The sequence below is a fragment of the Anomalospiza imberbis genome, chromosome 2, assembly GCF_031753505.1.
Source record: "Anomalospiza imberbis isolate Cuckoo-Finch-1a 21T00152 chromosome 2, ASM3175350v1, whole genome shotgun sequence".
Lineage (NCBI taxonomy): Eukaryota > Metazoa > Chordata > Aves > Passeriformes > Viduidae > Anomalospiza > Anomalospiza imberbis.
In genome coordinates, this window is record NC_089682.1 from 106,459,089 (window position 1) to 106,479,192 (window position 20,104).

Below are 20,104 nucleotides of genomic sequence, written 5' to 3' on the forward strand. Positions count from 1 at the left end.
TTCTGGAAAATGAAATATAAGTATCACTGTTTCTGAGGGGAGTGATGAGTTTCAGATTTGACTCACAGTCAGGAAGCCCTAGGGTATCAGTTTTATTATGGATAACAGGATTCTCAGTAATTATTATTTGTTAATATAGTGAAAAAATATTGTATTGAATGCTAGAATTAGTACCTGTCTATCTACTTCAATCTAGTAACAACTACTCAAACTTAAATAAAATCACTGTCTGCTGCTGATTTCTCATTTGGAGTAACTTTTGCTCCTTTTAAAGTGAGGCAAAGACCTCAAATTGCAGCAAAACGGTTTACCAGTTATAGAACTCTAAACTGAGAAGACCAGGACCTTAGGAGCCTGAGGGGTAAAGAATCCATTGTGGTAGTATTCTGCTGGTGAACACAGCCCATACTCAATGGACAGCAACAGATCTGATGTGACTGTGGATTGATGCAGAACAAAGACCAATGCAATTTGTCCTCTCATGAAAATGTATTTAAGAGACCCATATTAGATAGAGCTCTAGAAATAATGTTTTTAAATATTAGATAAGCAAATTCCTTTTTTCCTCCATCAATCAACGCACTAGAAAAAATGAGTAAAGAAGGACTCTCTATGCTGCTGGAATAGAAGATAAGAATGATACCATGCCCAAACTTTGATTGGTTAGTGATCCAAACCAATCAAGGTATAAACTAAATAAGCAGTATGGATGAAATAACTTGCCACTGGTCCCTTGCTAGCTCTTTTCTATACACCAGAGCAGGTGTAGCCAAAAAGACTACTTAGCTGTAATTCCAAAGCTGTCTTGGAGAATGAAGTTCTTTGCTGCATCAAGATGATTTCAGCATGAAAAAAAATTAACATACCTATAGTTCAATTACTGAATGTTATAATGCTGCATATTAAAAGTGATACCTTTGGTTCTTTCACTTCTTCTTTCTTAATAAATGCCTGTGCAACATTAATTCCTCCAGCTGGTTTGTTCTTACTTCCATGGTTAGAAAGACTCTCTCCAACTTGTTTGGTCAGTTTTTGAATAACTGTTCCTAAAATTCAGAAAAAAATTAAATTGACCGTTTCCATTCACAAGGAGGGACTTTACTGTAAACCCTCTAGAAATCTTCCCCAACGTAAAAATAAGTAAAAGAAGTCTCTCTGAGACAAAGATTGTGTATTTTCCTGCATTTATATAGAAGAGCATGATGCACATCTCTAAGTAATACATTAACAGAAACACATTAGCAAAAACATAAAGTCTTTACCTATATGTATATATATATATATATATATATATATACACACACACTCAAGACTAGGTAGTCTGCCTTCACTATGTTTTCTAACACAGAAATATTACCATGAAATGCAAAATCATGCACAGCTATTGCAACATCTATATACAAATGCAGTGGAGGAAAACCTTTAGAAGTTTTGGCAGGCGTTCCAGTTTCTTGAGGTCCATTTTCCTCCATCCTATTCCCATTGCTTTTGCCAAACGGCTTCTGAAAAGCGTGGACTATGCTGCTTGATGGTTTTGACTGCTTTTGCAATGCCTCTGGTGTTACATAAGACTGTTTCATATCATCTTCATCAGCTTCTTCCTCTGAACTGAATGGTGGTGTTCTAAGGAAAACCACATACAACATGAGCACTTACTGGGTTTCAGTGCATGCGTCAACGCATACATGTTTCAGCTTCCTTGTATTTTCCTTTCCAATAATGTGCATTTTTGTTAGTGCAAAAAGGCAGAATCTCCCCTAGATTTTAAGTACTAAAAAAAAATTAAAAGAAATCACACTGGTAATTAAACTCAGAAAGTTATCCCAAAATGGTCTCTTATAAACACATGACTCTTTCCATTTACGCAACCATCTTTACAAAACAAGAGACCAGTAAAAAACATGTCTTGCCAGGCAAACACAGATGGGCTTTCATGGATCAGCAGCAAATTTCAGGGTCAAGGAATCTGTGCCACAGAAAGTCTCTTGTGACGATAATCAGATGTGGGAATTTTTCAGTGCAGGAAGTGGCAAAGTAATGTGCCTGATGTGAACAGAACATGGAATATTGTATTTCATTTTGGTTGCAGTATGAAAATATCAATAAACTGAAAAAAATAGGTCCCCAAAGTTTCTAAATACTATTAACACAGTCAGAAAAAGCATCTAAGAGAGAAACTAAAGAAAGTTACTGATCTTATTGAATATCTCTTTCTCAACCACAACATAGAATACATATGCTGAAAGAAAAACATGCTATCTTTCAGGGATTATAATAACACACTCAAATGGAGTAACACTTGAAACCAAATAATGAAGTATGCAGCACAAAGAGTGTTTATGATTTTAGCTTAATAATGGTTTTTGTATGGCAAACATGTCAACAAAAATGTCATCTTCAAAAATGCAAGGGAACAAAACATACGTGATGCTAGATGTCTTTCTGGAACCTCCATGTCCAAGAATTTTCCTGGATCTAAAAATAACAAGACAAGTTATTTCAAGACTGAAAGCAATCATAAAGTTCATATGGAAGTTTTATGAATTCTTCCCTCAATTCTTACAATTGAGGAAATGTTCACATCAGCCACAAAAACCCAAACCCATAGGACTGTTTTCTGAGGTATGACTGTTTTAAAATGGCATCTCTTACTTTGGTGTAGAATTATACTCAGGGATGATTGTTCTTTGTCCAGGTGGGCGGACAGCTGATGGAGACCACTTTGATGGTTTCTGAGGTGTGGCAAATGAGGAAACTCCCAATGGGTTGAACCTGTGTTTTTCTACAAGAAAAGTTATCTATGTCATTCATACAATCAATATTCAGTATCTTTCACATTTAATTTGTACAATTAAAGATGTCTCTGCTGCAGACTATAATTTCACAAAAAAAAGAAGAAAAAATACAATTCTTTTCTTCCAAGCAATTCAGAGTTACCACGTGTTGGGTTAAAAAGTGTAGCAATTTGGCAGAAAATAAACCCCCTTGCTTTACAGCTGGTCCTCAGAAATCAGACACCTTTTAGAATTGAATCCTTGGCTATGCCAAGCGTTTTGACCCAGGAAATTAAGCTTGTGATTGCAATTGTATTGTTAGTGCTATAAACAGCTATCCTGAAGTTAATGCTTATATATATTTGTATATAAATGTGTATATATATGTATGTGTAATATGTGTGTATATATATCTCTGGTAATCCATAAGAACCACACATGTTCTATTTTGATAGACTGGCTCTTTAGAATGTGACCAGACCTATGGTTAACAGACTGCTCATGTACCCAGCCTCATGTAACTTTTGCAACACAGTGACACAATACCAGGTGGAGAAGACCCCATGGAGTTTGTGTGTGCAACAGAAAAGGGGAAGAATGGGTTAACAGCCTTGGGTTTGGACATTCCTACATCCAAGTGTCAAGGGCCCAAAGGAGGTTAAGTTTCTCAGAGCCTGATGAATTAAAGGAGCCGCTTCTGACACCTTGGAAAAATACAGCATGGGTAGAATCTGTCTAGATTAAAAGAATTACAACAGTTAATGGGAACTTTAGGATACTGGGGTAAATATCCCTAGTTTCTCTATTATTGCCCATCCCTTGTACAGTTTGCTCAAAAAGGAAAAGTCATGGGATTGGACTGAGCAACACATGAAGCAGCTCCAGAGCTTGGTCCCACAGCCCTCCCAGGGACCCTATTGCAGCAGAATGGGATTCTGTTGAGAACATGGCACTGCAGCCTGTTTCACACTGGCCCTGATGGACCAGAGACATTCAGCCCAACTGCATTGAAAGAGACAGAACAGAGATATTCTGAGCTGGAAAAGGGACTTTAATCATTAGTCCAAGCAGTTAAACAAGTTAAGCCACTAAGGGATAACCTGTCTGGACAAACCCCAATGAAAGCTGTATTGCTTTCCTTTTCCAGGAATGATACTGGGAATGATGCAAGCACATCTTCACTGAAGATCAAGTCAATCATCAAATTTGGTTCACACATCAACAAGTTCAACCTGCAGGATGGAGACCCTCACTTCTTCTATCTATGGAAATCAATCAATATGGTAACTAGAGTACATTCTGCACCACACACACTTCTCACTTGTGAAATTTACTGTGGCAGCAAATACAAGGGAAGGAGATGACGGCACTTTGCCCATTGAAATTAGAAAGGTAACCTCAATGCCACTGAGTTTGACAGGGAATTTCAGTCCTGGTAGCATCTAAGCAATTTTACTTAGGATCTCATTAAGAACACAGTAAGTAAGATGGACAGCAACAGTGGACAGCAACAGTGGTCAGACTCCCTGTTCAGATGGTCACTCACAGCTAGAGGAATTTTCAATAAACTACTTCATCCTGTTGTTGCTATGTTAATCCTAACTCTAATATGTTTTGCTTTTATCATAGACACGTACATAAAAATCTGTATAATGATTTGCCAGAAACATATATTGTCTGGGTGTGGTATAATGAAAGGTGTGGGGGAGAGGTATGAGCAATTGCTCTACAGAGACACCCCAAAAATCCATTAAGCAGGTGTGATAAGGGCATCAAACTGAAGGTGTGACTGTAGTCACGCAGTGGACAATGTAGGAATGAGGCCTATGACGATGAGATATATGATGAAGGGACTTCCATGAGATATGCCACAACATGGGTAGCTAAGGGATTATGTGGCCATGAAGGCATGCTGAGAGGGTGGTAGGTTATCAGGCAGAGAGGCTGGATGACCCTCATCATTGCAGTCAGCCAGGGAAGAGGGACTGAGGTTAAGGTTGGTGAATCTGGGATCACAAAATGAGACCAGACTCAGACTGTGACCCACATTACTGGTGCATCTGGGAACATGATCACACTTCAGATGCTGAAATGGTTAAAATCAGAAATTAAGCACAGCCATACTCAGCCCTTCAGATCTGTGAGGACCAGCTGGAAAGCAAGGAGGTTTATTTGCTGCCAAAGTACTTGCTACACTCCCAACACAACACTATGTTATCTTGCCAGAGCTAAGACATTTGCTGTTGAACACCATGTCAAGAACCCTTTTAAAGAAAAAAAACAGTTTAGTTGTCCATAACTATATAGAATGTTGATATGGAAAAGAAGGAAAGCAGCTATACAGAAATGTTGTTAAATAAAACTTTAAATAGCAGTTATAAAATGTAAGACAATGAAATAAGCCTCAAAATCCACTGTAACCTTCGCCAAGAAGCTGAGCACAGGAATCAGCTCTGCTAGAAGATAATGACTTCTCTTCAACCCGAAGGCCAACTTGACGTTCAAGACGCTCTCGAATTCCATGAATGGTGGGCTCTTGCTTCTCTTTGCGTTCTCTGGCATATTCAATAGCTCGCAAAATTTTATTTAAGCGATCACTTGATATTCCACGAACACCCTAAGGAATCAAATTGTATTGCAAAAACTCTTTTAGACTTCAGATATCACAAAACTCGTAGAAAAATCACAGAAGTTGGTAACACTGCTCACAAGTGTAGCCATATCCTCCACAGCTATAATTTGATGGCCATCCTCTCAGGTTACTGGTTAAGGAATTACAGTTATTTAAAACACAGAAATTTAGCTTTGGATTTTATAGGTTGAGAACTGTAGTAGAGGAGTGAAAGACAACAGAAGGAAAGTGTTACAATGATTACCCTTCTTTTAAATAATTCAGTATCTTACTGCTTTGATTCCCAAGGATTCCAGCTTCTCCTCCAGAGCTTGCTCCAAAACAACTCGCAATTCTTTAGTTAAAGAAGGATCAGACTTCAGAGCATTTATTAAATAGCTCTTACTTCTGTCTGGTTTTAGATCACTTTTCTCAGTTTCTAAAATAAGAAGGAAAAATGCTGTTATGAGATGTTTTTAAAATCCACATTATATGAGACAATCAAAAACTGCACTGAAGCATGCATTCTTTAGAAATAGCATAGACATATATGTGCACTTTTTATCTACGTGGAATTGTGTCATTTTCAAAATACTGGGCTAGCTTACAAAAGCCAGCTCACTTGGAATCTGTACCTCAGCACCTTGTACTCACCATCACAAGTATCTTTTATTGCTCTTGTTACTGTAAAGATACAGCACTGAATATTTGGCAACAAAGATCTTTACTTTTAGCATTGTACTTGAAAACTTCTGATAATGAAAGACTATCTTCTAATACTTAAGTTCTCTAAACGTGGTATTTCAAAGAAAAGCTGAATTCTAGCAGAAATCAGAACAAGAACACTACAAACTTTTTCTTAAGAAAAGCTTCAAGCAACATGATGTTCTCTGATAAAATCATCTACTGAAATTAAACCTTTGCAAAGTTGTAACACTTTCAAAGTCTAGGTAAAGACAAAACCTTAGTCCGGGGCTTAGTTTCACAGAAAATACATGATGGATAATAGCCATCCTCAAAAATCTTTCAAGGACAAAGTTCAGTGTCGTGTTTTCTTCTATGCAAGTCTGTGACATCATACATACTTAAAAGAAGACAAAGAAGTTCCTATCTCTTTCCCTTGCTTTAAGTGTCAACAATGACACTTATGTCAATAAAGAACTCTTATGCAAGCAATAAAGAATCATCTAGACAGATTCTTCCATTTAAAATGAAGACTGACATTCAAGTTAGGCCAAAGTATTATAGGGTCATACAGGAAAGTAAAGAAGCAAAATACACACATTTAGAGCCTGTCTGTAAAGTGCCACTGGCAAGACAAAATTTTGCTGAATGCCACTTAAAGTAAATGAAGCGATGACCTGTGGAACCATGATGGCTGCTTCTGTCTGGCAGTGGGTCAGCAAAACTGGCAAAGAGTATAAAACATCCCAGGAAAGAATGCTATAAACCACACTCCCAACTCCCCTGAAGTAACAGGAAAATCTTGGCAGGAGTTTGTCTCTTCCCAGTATACTTTACAAGGCAGCGAAGTCATCTACCACCCAATAGAGAAAGACAGGAATGAAGGGCATAATTCCATATTGTGACTTTACAATATTATATTTTCAAACAAATGTGCCACTTTTTCTATTTGTAAACAATGGCAGCTTATTAGAAAGCAGTTCCATTTACTTTTCATTTTTCTTTAAGGGAAAGACAAGCACCCTAAAGAGGAGACGAAAAAACCTCAAGATGCACAAATGACATATCTGGCAGTTTTGAGAAACTGGCTTCCCATGGGGTCCTCAAAAGAATTATTGGTAATGAAAACTGAAAGAGAATCCAGCTGCCATACTATTAGATATGTGTTGAAAAGGACATAATCAGGTTGAAATCTCATCTGGTTTTGGGAACTGTGTGGACAATTCAGTCCCTGACAGAGATAACATTAAAACTGACTTATCTGGAGAACTGAGTCCTAGAAGAGGCAAACAATTGGTCTTGAGGAAAGACAGGGCTATCTGACCATCCCCATTCAGGACAAGATGGCATTATGCCATCATTATGCCATTTGGTCAGTACCAAATCCTCCCAGAAAGCCATACATGAGACATTTTAAAGTGGAAGGCTCCCAGAAGCCTTCTGAAAATCCTATCTCTTTCCAATGTTAATCCTTACAATAAAATAGATACATTTAAACTAATTTTTAAATTCCTAATTACGAAATACTAATAAGGGTAAGAAGACTATCCAGCATTATCCTAATTAATGACAATATTATCTTGCTAATTAACTCAAGCCAAATCCTCTTTGCCAGAGCAATTATTTAAGGAATTGTTTTTTTATTCATCCCTACATATTAAATTTAACTTTTGAGACAAGAGACCTTACATCTGGTCCACTGTTTCAGCTCCTACATAATCCTAGAAAATGATGTTCTGAGTCAAGAATTTTCACACTCTCCCTTAAAAATGACCGTCATCAAAACCAAAAAAATCTTGGTCTATCTTTTCAGACTGCATTCTTTCTTTTTCTCTTCTGCACTTCAGGCCATGCCTTCAGGCACAGCAGAAGAAACAAAGACAATCCATCAAGAGAGAAGATGGCAAGCAAGAGAAACAGCAGAAGGAACGACAAAAATGCAAGCAGTCATTATTTCAGATTGTTCAGAGTCACTGGATTTTCCCTGGGGAAACCTCCCAACACACAGATGTATTCAAACAATGATTTTGTTTTCAAAACAGCATAATTCCTTTGAAATTTAAACTCACTGGCTGTAGGGTTCAAGACTGATTTTGATTTTCACACACAGAAGTGATCTTCATGTTGCTCAGCTATTTGGTGTTTCACCTAAAGTACTATTAGCTGCCTTCAGGAGAAGAACGCCATGCAGGATGAACCAGTGCTTTCTGTTCTGTCATTGTAAATGTGGCCTTCTCCAAGGTCTCCTCAGAAGAGGCACAACAGCTGCCAGTGGTGGGCTATGTAACTTTATTCTGAATTGCACAACCCTGGCTGGAGCTGTGGCTGCTTATGGGCAGGTGCAAGTCAGATTACTTGTAAAAGTACCTGTGATGCATTCCTGAAAGCTGGCAGCTCCAACCTCCACCAACTTCCTTCCACCTGAACTCTTTATCCTCTTATGCAGAGTTTAAAAAGGGAGTGAGCACATATTGCAATAGTGTCACTACCAAAAATTTCCTAGTGAGGGGCTTTTCCCCATCATTTTTGCTCGGCTTAGTTCAAATCCCTTTAGACCTATGGAATATGCCTGCTTTAAAGAAGTTAGCCAGATTTTCATAAAAACATTGAACTTGGATGAGGAAATCATAATATTTACAAGCAATAGCAAACAGGAGACTGACACAAATAATGTTCCCACCCAAATCACACAAATATAATTCTTCAATTGAAATACAATGAAAAATACTGTAGGTATCAAGTAATATTGTTTGTTTTCAAGAAACACATGCCAGCATATTTTGAGCTAAATCAATCATTACCTTTTTCCTCTTCTGAAAGCTCCTCTATGGGCTCCAGCATATGCACCAAGGGTGCCTGCTCTAATAATAAGGAAGAACAGGAACACCAGACAAAAAGGACAGAAAAAGGTCAAGGTCCAGAGAGGGAAAGTTAGAAAAAAACCCGCCACATTGATGTCAACTTTCTTGATTGCTGACAAGCTGCTTAACCATCACAAACCCACTGCAACATGACTCTTCACTGCCTCAGGGGTACATTTTTGTAGAGAAGACCCTAATACAATAGTCACTTCAGGAGTGATTCTGTTGTCCAAACACAGGTGTATGGTGTCATCCAGATACATCAGAGTTTTAAGCTATCAGTACAAGTTTGACTGATACATCACACAACTTCTGGAATGGCACCAGGTAGGCCAGGTAGGGTAGTTTTAGACATCTACAATGACAGGGCCACCCAGGATTACATAAATCAATATTGATGTTCATTTCTCATAAGAAGCAATTCTTTAAGATGTATTTAAAAATATTGTTTATGTGCAATTTCACACTAAAAGTTTAAAGAAGACAAGTGAAATGGACAAAGTAAACCTCAAAAATATATGGAAAAATATATTAACTCACTATTCCAGAGAATTATTAAGTACTGAGTCCATATGTGCAAGACAGAGATTGAACATATGTATATATATATGAAATAATTCCCAATAAATCGATTTTAAAAATCTTCAATCACTCCAGTTGAGTAAGATTCAGTATTATCACGTGTTTTAAAGAATTCTTGAAATGTCTGTGCTGCAAACAGCTTCCCAAACACACTGAATTTATCACTCTGTAGGCTGTCAGGTACAATTTGCTTCACAAACAATGAAGTCAGACTATGGTTTATTTGCAACTTTATAAACTTCAGCTATAAGACACACTTGAAAATTATTATATGTAGACCAATTCAGATTTTTAAAATGTTAATATTCACCTTCTACAAATTAATTGCTTTCATTGAAAACTAGAGCATGAGTCTTGTAGGGTTTACAATAAAAACAGGTATGCAAACTCTACTTTCAGCATTCAACTACAGGCATTATAAGAGAAAACAATTTATTAGTCGTAGTTTGGGCCTACATCCCCATTCTTCACAAAAAACCTCTTGCACTATAAATGGTTGTTATGCTCTTTGGGTAGAAGGGGAAGAAGTGATGTTGCATGAAGATGTTTTTTGGCATTTCTTGTACACCAGGTACAAACATGGATGCACTGTGATAAGTAATCACAGTGAAAGAAGCATTTGGGGCTAAGTGACACTGCCACATCTCCAATACTCCCCAAGTAAAGGAGATTAAATCTGGTGGCATAAATGCTTGTGTATGGGAACTGGTCTCTTCATGCTTTCCATGCCTGTGGTGATATTCAGCCTCTCACCTGCTTTTTCAAGCCAATTACCAGACTTAAGATCTGCTCCCACAGAACTTGCACTAACTAAGAAGTTTTTAAAAAATGCTTCTTATACTATCACAATTCTTTAACAGGATGCAAATATCAAAATATCTTAGGAAAACATTTAAAAGAAAAACTCTGAGAGACAAATGGGCTTCTGGTCTTTCAGTCTCTAAGGCTGTAAAACTTAGCAGTGGCCAGAGCATTCCTGGGCATTGGAACATGATCCTCCACACTACTGCTCCTGGCACACTGCTGCCTTTCACCAACTAAGATCCTCCAAAATAGTGTTCAGATACAGTTTGGAATCATTCCCAAAAGGCTGAAATGTGTCTGTTTAGAAGGACAGAGCCTCAAGCACAGATGAAACGTTCTGGGAAGATTTAATTAAGCTGCATGGGCAGTGAGGCCTCTGAGTTTCCTGGCTGGACTTACCAATTGGTAAGATAGCTGCTGTGTAGTTGGATTTAATCTATGCTTGTTTTACCTGTACTTTACTCAAATGCTCTTTGCTTAAAGGGGCTGACTCATCTCTGCATAAGTCCTTGCTAAGTGACTTAATGTAACAGGAAAATCCCAGTCCCCAGAACTCAGACCTGAAAATGGTCTGCTGATCAGGCATAAAGGTATATGCTTCTCTTCCTCACTGTACCAGAAATAGAGGAAATGAAAAACCAGGAATTACTAAGAACAGTTGCAAGAGGATGATGCTGTTGAGCCAGGGACGGGCAAAATGACTCGCATGATTTCAGAAGGCAAAATGTGCGTTTATTCAAAAGCACTTCTCTCTTTTATAGAGAACATCGTGAACATTAATTCCATTGATCTTAAAGTAAAAACATTTCACCTGATTGGTACACTGGACTTAGGTCAGTGTAGTAGAACATATCTATAAACAACATGAACTGAAAGCAAGATAATAGATTGTTTACAATCCTCTCAGACTTTTTCCCAGGCTTAGCCTGGCAGAAATCTTTCTCTTTTTCTCTCTGACTGAACTGAGAATATCCACAAGAGCAGACCCAAAATGCATTACTGTTATGTGTAATACTGTTGTTCACTGCATGGTAACAGAAGAGATCAAATGCTAAGGCAGGAGGGAGTGCAACACCTGAAAGCACCAACTTCCCTTACGTAAACAAGCCTTTTCTTTCTCTTCACTGTACACATATTCTAAGAGATATGTATTAAACATCACATTGGAACCACACCTAAGAAAAAACATTACTCTGCTTTATAGACAGGTGTGGAGATGACCCCCCTTAGGGAGTCCTCTCCTTATGTTTACCAGAGATGTGCTTCTTCTGGCCATCTGATCATCACATATTAATTCTCATTAAGGCCAGCAGAGGTGTGTCTATCATCCCGTATCTTCCAGACTATCTCTTCTGCCAGCTAGTATGTGTGGAGACACAGATAAGATGTATCAAAAGTACAGGTTACCCTAATTTCTCAGTGGATAATTGTACTACTGAAAAATTATGTGCCCAGCATACTTTAAGAAACAATTAAATACCTGTTTTAAAGAGTATTTTAAGACAATTTCTACACAGGTGGAATAGGAAGATATAATAAACAATAATGAAGGATTCAGGCTGTGTATGTTTCATGTATATCATATATTTTTTGTCTGTTCTAATCTACTAGATAAATAAAATCCCAATATTCTGACAGTGCTATTGGAAAAACAGTCTTCTGGCTAACATTCAAAGAAGAAATCCCATCTATTTATGTTGAAATATGAAATGCTAAAAAACTTTTAGCCTTAACAGAAGCAGTAAAATTATCTATGGTGTAGTCATCAAAAGTAAGCACTGTGCACTTACAATGTAACAACCTAACAAAAAACGTAAAATTTGGTTTTTTAAACTACTGCATTTCTTGGAGGTGTAAGGAATGTAAGTCATGGATACATTTATTATATACTCCTTTAATTTAGACTCAAATTACACATACAAAGAGCTGCCAGACCTAATCTGTGATACCTGTACTTTGGACCATTGTATTTCAATTAATGCACTTCATATATTTTTTCTCCTAACTGATCAATAGAAATCAACATACTGCACATAACAGCAGAAATACTAATTTTAAACCAATATTCCTAAGTCTGATTTTTTTTGACACTTACCTGAGGCCTCTAAGTTAGGAGCCTTGTCACCTCAGACTCCTTCTACAGTCATCGAAGAGACACAGGCATCTTCAAAGAGCATTCAGATCTTAGTTCAGCTGAACCAGACTCTGAAGGCACCCCTTTCCTCTGTTTACTGTCTAGGAAGAGTAAGTACTTTAGCCAAATTTTCCTCAGATGCTTCAGCTATGTCCCTAGTGATAGGGGAGCCTTGGTGTACACACCATGTTTGTAGACTGAGATATAGGTTTTAATGAACAATCTAATTGGTAGCTTTGCTTTTTAACAACTGTCTTCAATTCCTCCTATTATTATTGACCTAAAACCCACTAAATATTGAACAAATATCAACATTTCAAGAGTAATATAGAAGCCAAAACCTAATTTTAAAATATTATTCAGAAAAATAAATTGTCATTAATCTGTTGCCTTTTTTTTTTTTTTGTGAGACTGAAGTAATCTTTCAAAGTAAGACCTAAGTTATATCTGCACAAAACCCTACAGGTAGCTAAGAAATGGACAGAAGAATGTTCTGCCAGGACAGCATTCAAGGAGCTCTACTAGCTCTCACAAGAAGTCAGGAATATTAACACAAAAACACCAGACCTAACATAGTCATTCTCCTACTTTACACGTAGGAAAACTCACATTTGCAACTTGGGTATCTTTTCACAGCACAGATTCAAGATGTGCAGAATGAATACTAGGATGTAAAAGCTTCTGAGTGGCTTTGAAAAGTGTACTTAAGTTCACATTAGAGAGCCTTTTCTAGAATTAATTTTTAAAAAATGAAGATATATTATATGCAGGCAATTATAAGATGATCTGTGCTAAATATATTTGTCTACAGAAGTTACCAGGAAGTGCTTTCCTTTTCATAAAGGCATGAGATGCAGCCATGATGTCATAATTCAGTAAGTCAATCCCTTGAGGAGTCCTGAAAACTTCGGGAAAGACACCATAACTTCTGCTAACCTCCAGAAAATTAGGTAAGGCAAGTTTAAAAAACAATCCAGAAGGGAAGAAAGGGGACAGAGAGAGAGACCTGCAGAGATAAATAAAATAGTAATCAGCAAAGGAATCTGAAGGGAACACCTCCTTTGAGGTTTCATAATAAACTAATGGTGAATCTTTTGTGTATCAATGGCAGGAATAGTCTTTTCTATCTTGAGGAGTTTCACAAGATGTCACAAACTTCTTATTTGAAGCAGCGAGAAATTATAAAAGATCTGAATGAGCTGATTTAAATGGTCAGAGTACAAAAAATACTGATGTCCAAAGAACTGTTTCTGTTCTCAGTACAAATGAAAGCAAATGTACCAATGCTAGACAAGCTTGGTGGGTAAGTCCTTAGCAGCAATAATCTTCATACAACTTACATATTAAATTCAGGGCAATTGCTAAACTACATGCTGTGAGACTTCTTAGCCAGAACCAGAACTACTGTTTTGGTGTAATGAGGCTGGCTTAAATGAAAAATAATTAATTGTTCCAAATGCTAATCCTAATTCTCTATACTTTGTATACTATTACTTTTGTCTACACAACATTCATCTATATAGTTTAACTTAGAAAGCTACAAGCAACAAACAACTAAACCTTGCATAGTTTAGACAGAAATCTCTGTATTATTTAAATAATGTTGCCAGAGAATAATCAGCAATAATACAATCACTTTTCCTTTTTTAAATGATTCTTGTCATAAAAAATAGTTTAAAATGAGCACTACATGAGTTTTTCATTCCTCAAGTTATCAAAAGCTTGATACATAATGTTCCCTTTCTCCACAGAGGCATTTTCAGAACTTTTTGCATTTGGTGAAAAATTATCCACATTTTTCACAGACAAATTCCATTTAGTCTACTTGTGACTGGTTTAAAAACGAAGAGAAATAATTAGAAAAACCCCTTATTTAACTATAATTCACAATTCAAATCGATAAACTGTTTTGAAACATTTTGCTTGCTTGTTTTTCATTACTTCACTACTTAAAAGGAAAATAAAGAATTAGCTGATCACAGAACATTGGTATGGTAACAATGCATTAATTTGCATACTGATTAAAAAAACAAAACTATTTTCACAAAGTACAAAACAATGTAAATATAGCTCCCTTGCCCCGCTCGCCTTCTAAAGGATACCACAATGCCACAAGTTGAAATACCCAAATAATGATCTATATGTAACCATAGGTATACTCTGAAGAACTAGGACAAGATAACTGTCTATTTTGATTACTTCTTCTGTATTTTTGCTCCTTGCCATTTGAAGTCACATGGAAAATACAGTATTTCAAGACTTCTAAACAAACATCTCCACATGTTTCCCTATACAAATTCCAGTAGATGTATGTACCTATCCAGTATAGGCATATAATGTACCTATCCACTATAAGCATATTGTTCATTAGAAAACACAAATTTGTTCCTCAATAAATTTCATCTAAGTGATTCAATAACATAACTATTCTAGGAAATATTCTCAAATTATTTTGTTTTTCATTTATTCTTCTCAGTAGTGCATCCTTATAATTATTTTATAGAAATTCTCAACTCTGACATAGAAATTATGTTCTTTCAATATAACTACTCTTAGAACTATGATTTGACAAACAACATATCTGAGAAGAGCAAGGGTTAGATTTGAAAGTACTGGATCTGGACCTACCAAAAATACTTACCATGTGGGGGAACTGATGGACTTGGTTTAGGTTCTTGAAGACGCTCTACAGTGTTCACTAGAATAACATAATAGTAAAAAAGTAATGAAATTGTATTATTGTAAACAGTAGTAGAAAAATACAGATTCTTAAATGTAGCAATATTTAATCATATTTATAAATTAGTTATTTTTTTACACTGATGGACAAAAAATAAACAAAACATTTATGAAGTAAAAACCGTTCCTTCACAACATAAAAGTACATCCCTATGTATGCTTAGCATTTTTAACACATCTAGAATCAGGAAAAGACACTGCTAACTAAATCATCACTGGACTGGAATGTGATAATTTTTTTGGTCACAAGTGCATGCTGCCTTTGTGTCACAGGGAAGAAATCTTGGCCCAAAACTACTTAGTGAAGACCAGCCTGACCAGGGCTTGTACTGCCCAGAGAGGATTGGCAGCATCCACATGTGACATCAATGAGTGCAAACCTTCACACACCTATAGATCATGTATAGGGTATGGTCTTGGAGTGAATTAGCCCTTCAGTCCTACATTCCTAAGATCAGCTTGGGGCTAGGAGCAAATTTGCCTGTGTGCCATGGACTTTTACTTGTCTGTGCTACAGTGTGAATGAATATGACCAGCAACAGCTGAAAAGCCACATGGCCATGCTCTTACTAGGCCTTCCTCAAACTAAACCTACTCCCTGCTCTTTGACTCAGTTCAAGTCAGGGTCTTGTTAATACAGCAAAATGGTTTCCAAACTGAGATCAGAGTTAATTCATCTGTCATCACCTACTGCAATAAACTTTCTTCAAGTCACTGCAACTGCAGCATTAACTAACTATATGGGTGTTTGTAGTGCAGAACAATATCCTGAAACACAATTATCAGGTTTAGCTATTTGTAATAGACTTCAGATGTTAAAGTATTGCACAGACAAAAATATAAGAGTTCTTAACATTCTTTGAACATCTGTGTCTTAGCTGACAAGTTAATTAGTTTTGTCTACTCTTTCAGTATTTTCCCTTTTGTGAGTTCTGCAGCCTGAGGACAGTCAAGCATGAAAAAAAACCTGATTAAAATTATACTTCATAAAGCAAATCTGGAAGTTTTTTACGTAATACAAAATAAAGTTGTTCTATTTCACATTTCTTCACTACTCAGGCAATCAACTTTGTACATTAGAAGTCTTTACAGCTACAAAACATGATCTTTGTAAATCATGGCATGGAAAGAGGTAGGTACCCTGTGAAAAACAAATACATTTCCAGTACTGATTTTATTTCAGCATTTTGTTAGTCAAGTTGATGTCTATTTGTTTCAGCCAGGCTACAGAAATCAGAAACTAAGTATGATTTTTCTTACAGTTTGTACTCACCATCATATGTTTTAACACTTGGAGCTGGTTTTGTGGACAGTTCTCTTATCTAAAGGAGAAAACACAGATACATGGATGCAAATGTAAAGGATCAATATCTAAAATGAACATTTAGCATGAAATACCTAGTTTCAGTACTTTTCCATAAGATAAATTACTGATTTGGGGACAAAAATCCTACTTCTGTGCCCAATATATATTTTGTTAATGCTTAATGAATGTTTTGTGTTCTCTTAATAAACACTCATGCTTTGTACATCCTGTTATTGCAAGTTATAAAGTCAAATGAGAGCAGACTTATGGGCCACTTCAGCACTTAAGAGTTCCAACACAGTCTTCCTCAGCAATTCATGTTCCATTTTGCAAGCCTAGCTTCCACTACAGGGAAACACTGGAATGTTTAATTACACATTGATCTTAAGTGCACGAACAGTTCTCCTCTCCACTTTTCAGGTTTGTCTATTTGACACCCCAGGACAAGCACCGAACTGACAGAGTAAAGGAAACACACTGTCTGCAATGTGATCTAAAGAAAACGGGAAACTTGTGAATCCTGTATCACTAAAACAATGTTCTGCACTCCAATTCCCCAAAGAGAAGAAGAACACGATTCATTCAAATACATAGTCACTGTCAGATGGAGCTGGTGCAAGATATTGGACCCTGATCCTCTTTTATTTATCAGTTTGGTTATAGCCAGTAGTGCCTCTATTCACTGTCCATTAACTTTGGATTCTGCAAAAGTGTTAGCTATTTCTCAAGCCCTTCTATTTTCCAAGGACTGAGAATGTAGATCTGCACAACTGTATTTCAAAAACACTAAACATGGACTCTTCTGAACCTACTATACATCTGTGGTCATACTGTTATCTTTCCAAAGGTCACTTTATTGAAGGAAATTCATCTATGATTAAGTCCTCCATTTCTCCAGCCATAAAATTTGTGAAGGCGGAGATGTAAAAGCTATTATTTGTCTTTCCATTCTTTAAGCATTCAAGTATACATTTAACATTAATCTCAAGCAAAATGTGTAAAATCAGATTTACAAAGAATGCACCATCTAATAGAGGAATAGGCCACATAATCATGCCATAGTCTAAACTCCAGACTACCCAGATCTTCCCCCACAATCACCTCTAAAAATCTATATTATGTTTCAACAAAACCTTATTTTAGGCAAAACCAATTCATTTCCAAATATAAAATCACAAAATCACACTGGATGGGATCTACAAAGATCAAGTCAAATTCCCTCATTGGACTACCTGAAACTTAATCCTAAGAGCATTTTCCAGGCATGCCAAGAGCTCTGACAGGCTTAATGCCAAGATCACTTCCCTGGGGACCCTGTTCCAGTGCCCAGCCATCCTCAGGGCGAAGAACCCTTTCCTAATGCCCAATCTGAACTTGACCTGCTTCATTCAATTTCCTTGTGTCCTACCACTGATCACCAGAGAGATCAGCACCTCCTCCTCCACTGCCCCCCCTTGAGGCTGTGATCACCTCTCAGCCTTCTCTTCTCCAAGCTGAACAAGCTAAGTAACAACAGCTGCTCCACCTAAAATGCCCTCAAAACCTTTGATCATCTTGCTTGCCCTCCTCTGGATGCACTGAAATAGTCTGGTGCCCTTCTTATACTGAGGCACCCAAAAGGTGCACAAAGGACTTGAGGTGAGTCAGCACAGAGCAGTGCAAGACAATCCCCTCCCTCAAGCAGCTGGAGATGCTGTGCCTGATGCACCCTAGGACATGGCTAGCCCTCGTGGCTGCCACGGCACTGCTGACTCACATTCAATTTGACATCACCTCAAACCCCTAGATCTCTTTCTGCAGGACATCTCTCCAGCCTCTTGTTCCCCAATATATGGCTATAAATCAGGGTTACCCCAACTCAGGTGGTCAGTCTGATACTTGGTCTTGTTACATTTCACATGGTGATATTTTAAATAATTATTCTCACAGAAATGAATATGATTCTTTATCTTTAGTGTGAGTTGTATTTTCAGATTTCAAACACTAGATCCTGTTATGATTAAATCCTTTTCACTATCAAAAATTTTTGGTTTATTAAGCCTTTCTTTATCAAATATGTTTTAATTCCTCTTTTACATTCCTCTGTCTCTTTTCCAGATCTATTCTTATTTACCAACGTAATTTCCAAAGTGCAACCAAAACACTCCAGCAATACTATTACAGACTGTGAATATCAAATATGCAGTCAGAGAAATATCAAAACCCAAATGCTAGTATAGTGTCTCTCTGTGTCCTGTGCTCTCTGAAACAGAGCCTTTCACAAAACAGACCTGCTTCTTCTGATTATTAATCAGATCATTCTGGTCCTGAACCTTCCGCTCTAATTCTTCTATCCTCTTCCTGTAAAATATGTTATTTCTGTTCAGGTCTTCTCTTGCTGATGTTTTGGTGTTCTCAACCTCTGACCGCAGCTAGAAAGCAATCAGAAGACATGTAACATCATATTACCACTATACAAAATATTTTAATGCTATAAAGTCTAAACAAGCTTCATCCTTAGATACTTTTAACTTTTTTTTTTCTCAGTGAAAACCTGATGTCTTCTGTGACTTCACTAGGACTTGTATATAACATAGAACAGTTGTCTGGATCACTTTTGAATTACACAAGGAAGACTACCTATATATCAATATAAAGAAAAGGACATACAAACACATTGCTGAGATTGCCTAAAAATAAGATTGCAGGGAAAAGTGTAAAGATCTATAAAAATGCTTTAATTATAAATAGTGTCCAGCAATGATACTTTAAAGAGGTGATATGTGAATTTGTATAATAAACCTAGTATATTACCTCCAAATGTGGAAGAAAGGGAACATTATATAGGTGGACCATCCCAAAAGTAATACTTACATTACTTCTCCCTTATTCTATTCTTGCACTGTATATGGGTGTATCTTTAACTACATCCTTTTTGGGGACTGTTCCATGGTTCATCCCCAATGTTTTCTTGCCAGAGGAGGAGAAGCATTGGTCAGACCACTATGATCTGCTCAGCTCTTACATGGTCACGCAGATGAAAGGAAAATGTAAGGAAAAGAAGCAAGAGAAACAAAGCAGGAAAGAGATTAAAAAGAAATGCAGATGTAAAAAGAAATCTGAGGAATAAAGCTTTGTATAGTAAAATATATAAACTGATGCAAAATAAAATGCCGTGGTGTTTTCTCCTGGAAAAGCTGAACGGATTCTGCATTAGAAAGCTACAACAGAAAAAGCAACAGAGAAGTGATAGGAAGGAGAAAAAAAAGACTGAGACATATGCCATAGGTCCATGGTAGCAGCAGGTACAGGGTGGATGAAAGCTACATGTTTGCAAGTCATATCTCAACTATTCAGCCACATAACAGAAAATACTGTATAATACAGGGCTCACAGAACCAGCTGTAAGCTGTTCAAAAGACAGATACAGCTTCAGTTTGCCATCAGATTATGAAATGATAAATTCATTTTCAACCCTGGCCTTAACTGAAAGACCAAGATCCTACCATAACAGAAACACGGAGATGATAAATACAGCTAAGAGGACACACTCTTATAACTCTTGATATCTGACAGATGTACTAGAGCATAGCAAGAACTACTGAAAGAGTAAATAAAAAAAAATGTCTC

The 20,104-nt window shown here is 36.9% G+C and overlaps 1 protein-coding gene across 1 annotated transcript in view; it reads right to left on the reverse strand.

Moving 5' to 3' along the window:
• DZIP1 (DAZ interacting zinc finger protein 1) overlaps window positions 1-20,104 on the reverse strand; it is a 37,858-nt gene that overhangs the window by 3,682 nt on the left and 14,072 nt on the right. Inside the window, exons 10-19 of the mRNA XM_068182459.1 lie at window positions 18,766-18,906; window positions 16,463-16,511; window positions 15,092-15,148; window positions 8,871-8,930; window positions 5,679-5,824; window positions 5,196-5,391; window positions 2,653-2,782; window positions 2,425-2,475; window positions 1,421-1,623; window positions 916-1,046 (exon numbers count right to left, since the gene is read on the reverse strand). Coding sequence (XP_068038560.1) covers window positions 916-1,046; window positions 1,421-1,623; window positions 2,425-2,475; window positions 2,653-2,782; window positions 5,196-5,391; window positions 5,679-5,824; window positions 8,871-8,930; window positions 15,092-15,148; window positions 16,463-16,511; window positions 18,766-18,906 — 1,164 coding nt within the window. The remainder of the gene's footprint in view (window positions 1-915; window positions 1,047-1,420; window positions 1,624-2,424; window positions 2,476-2,652; window positions 2,783-5,195; window positions 5,392-5,678; window positions 5,825-8,870; window positions 8,931-15,091; window positions 15,149-16,462; window positions 16,512-18,765; window positions 18,907-20,104) is intronic.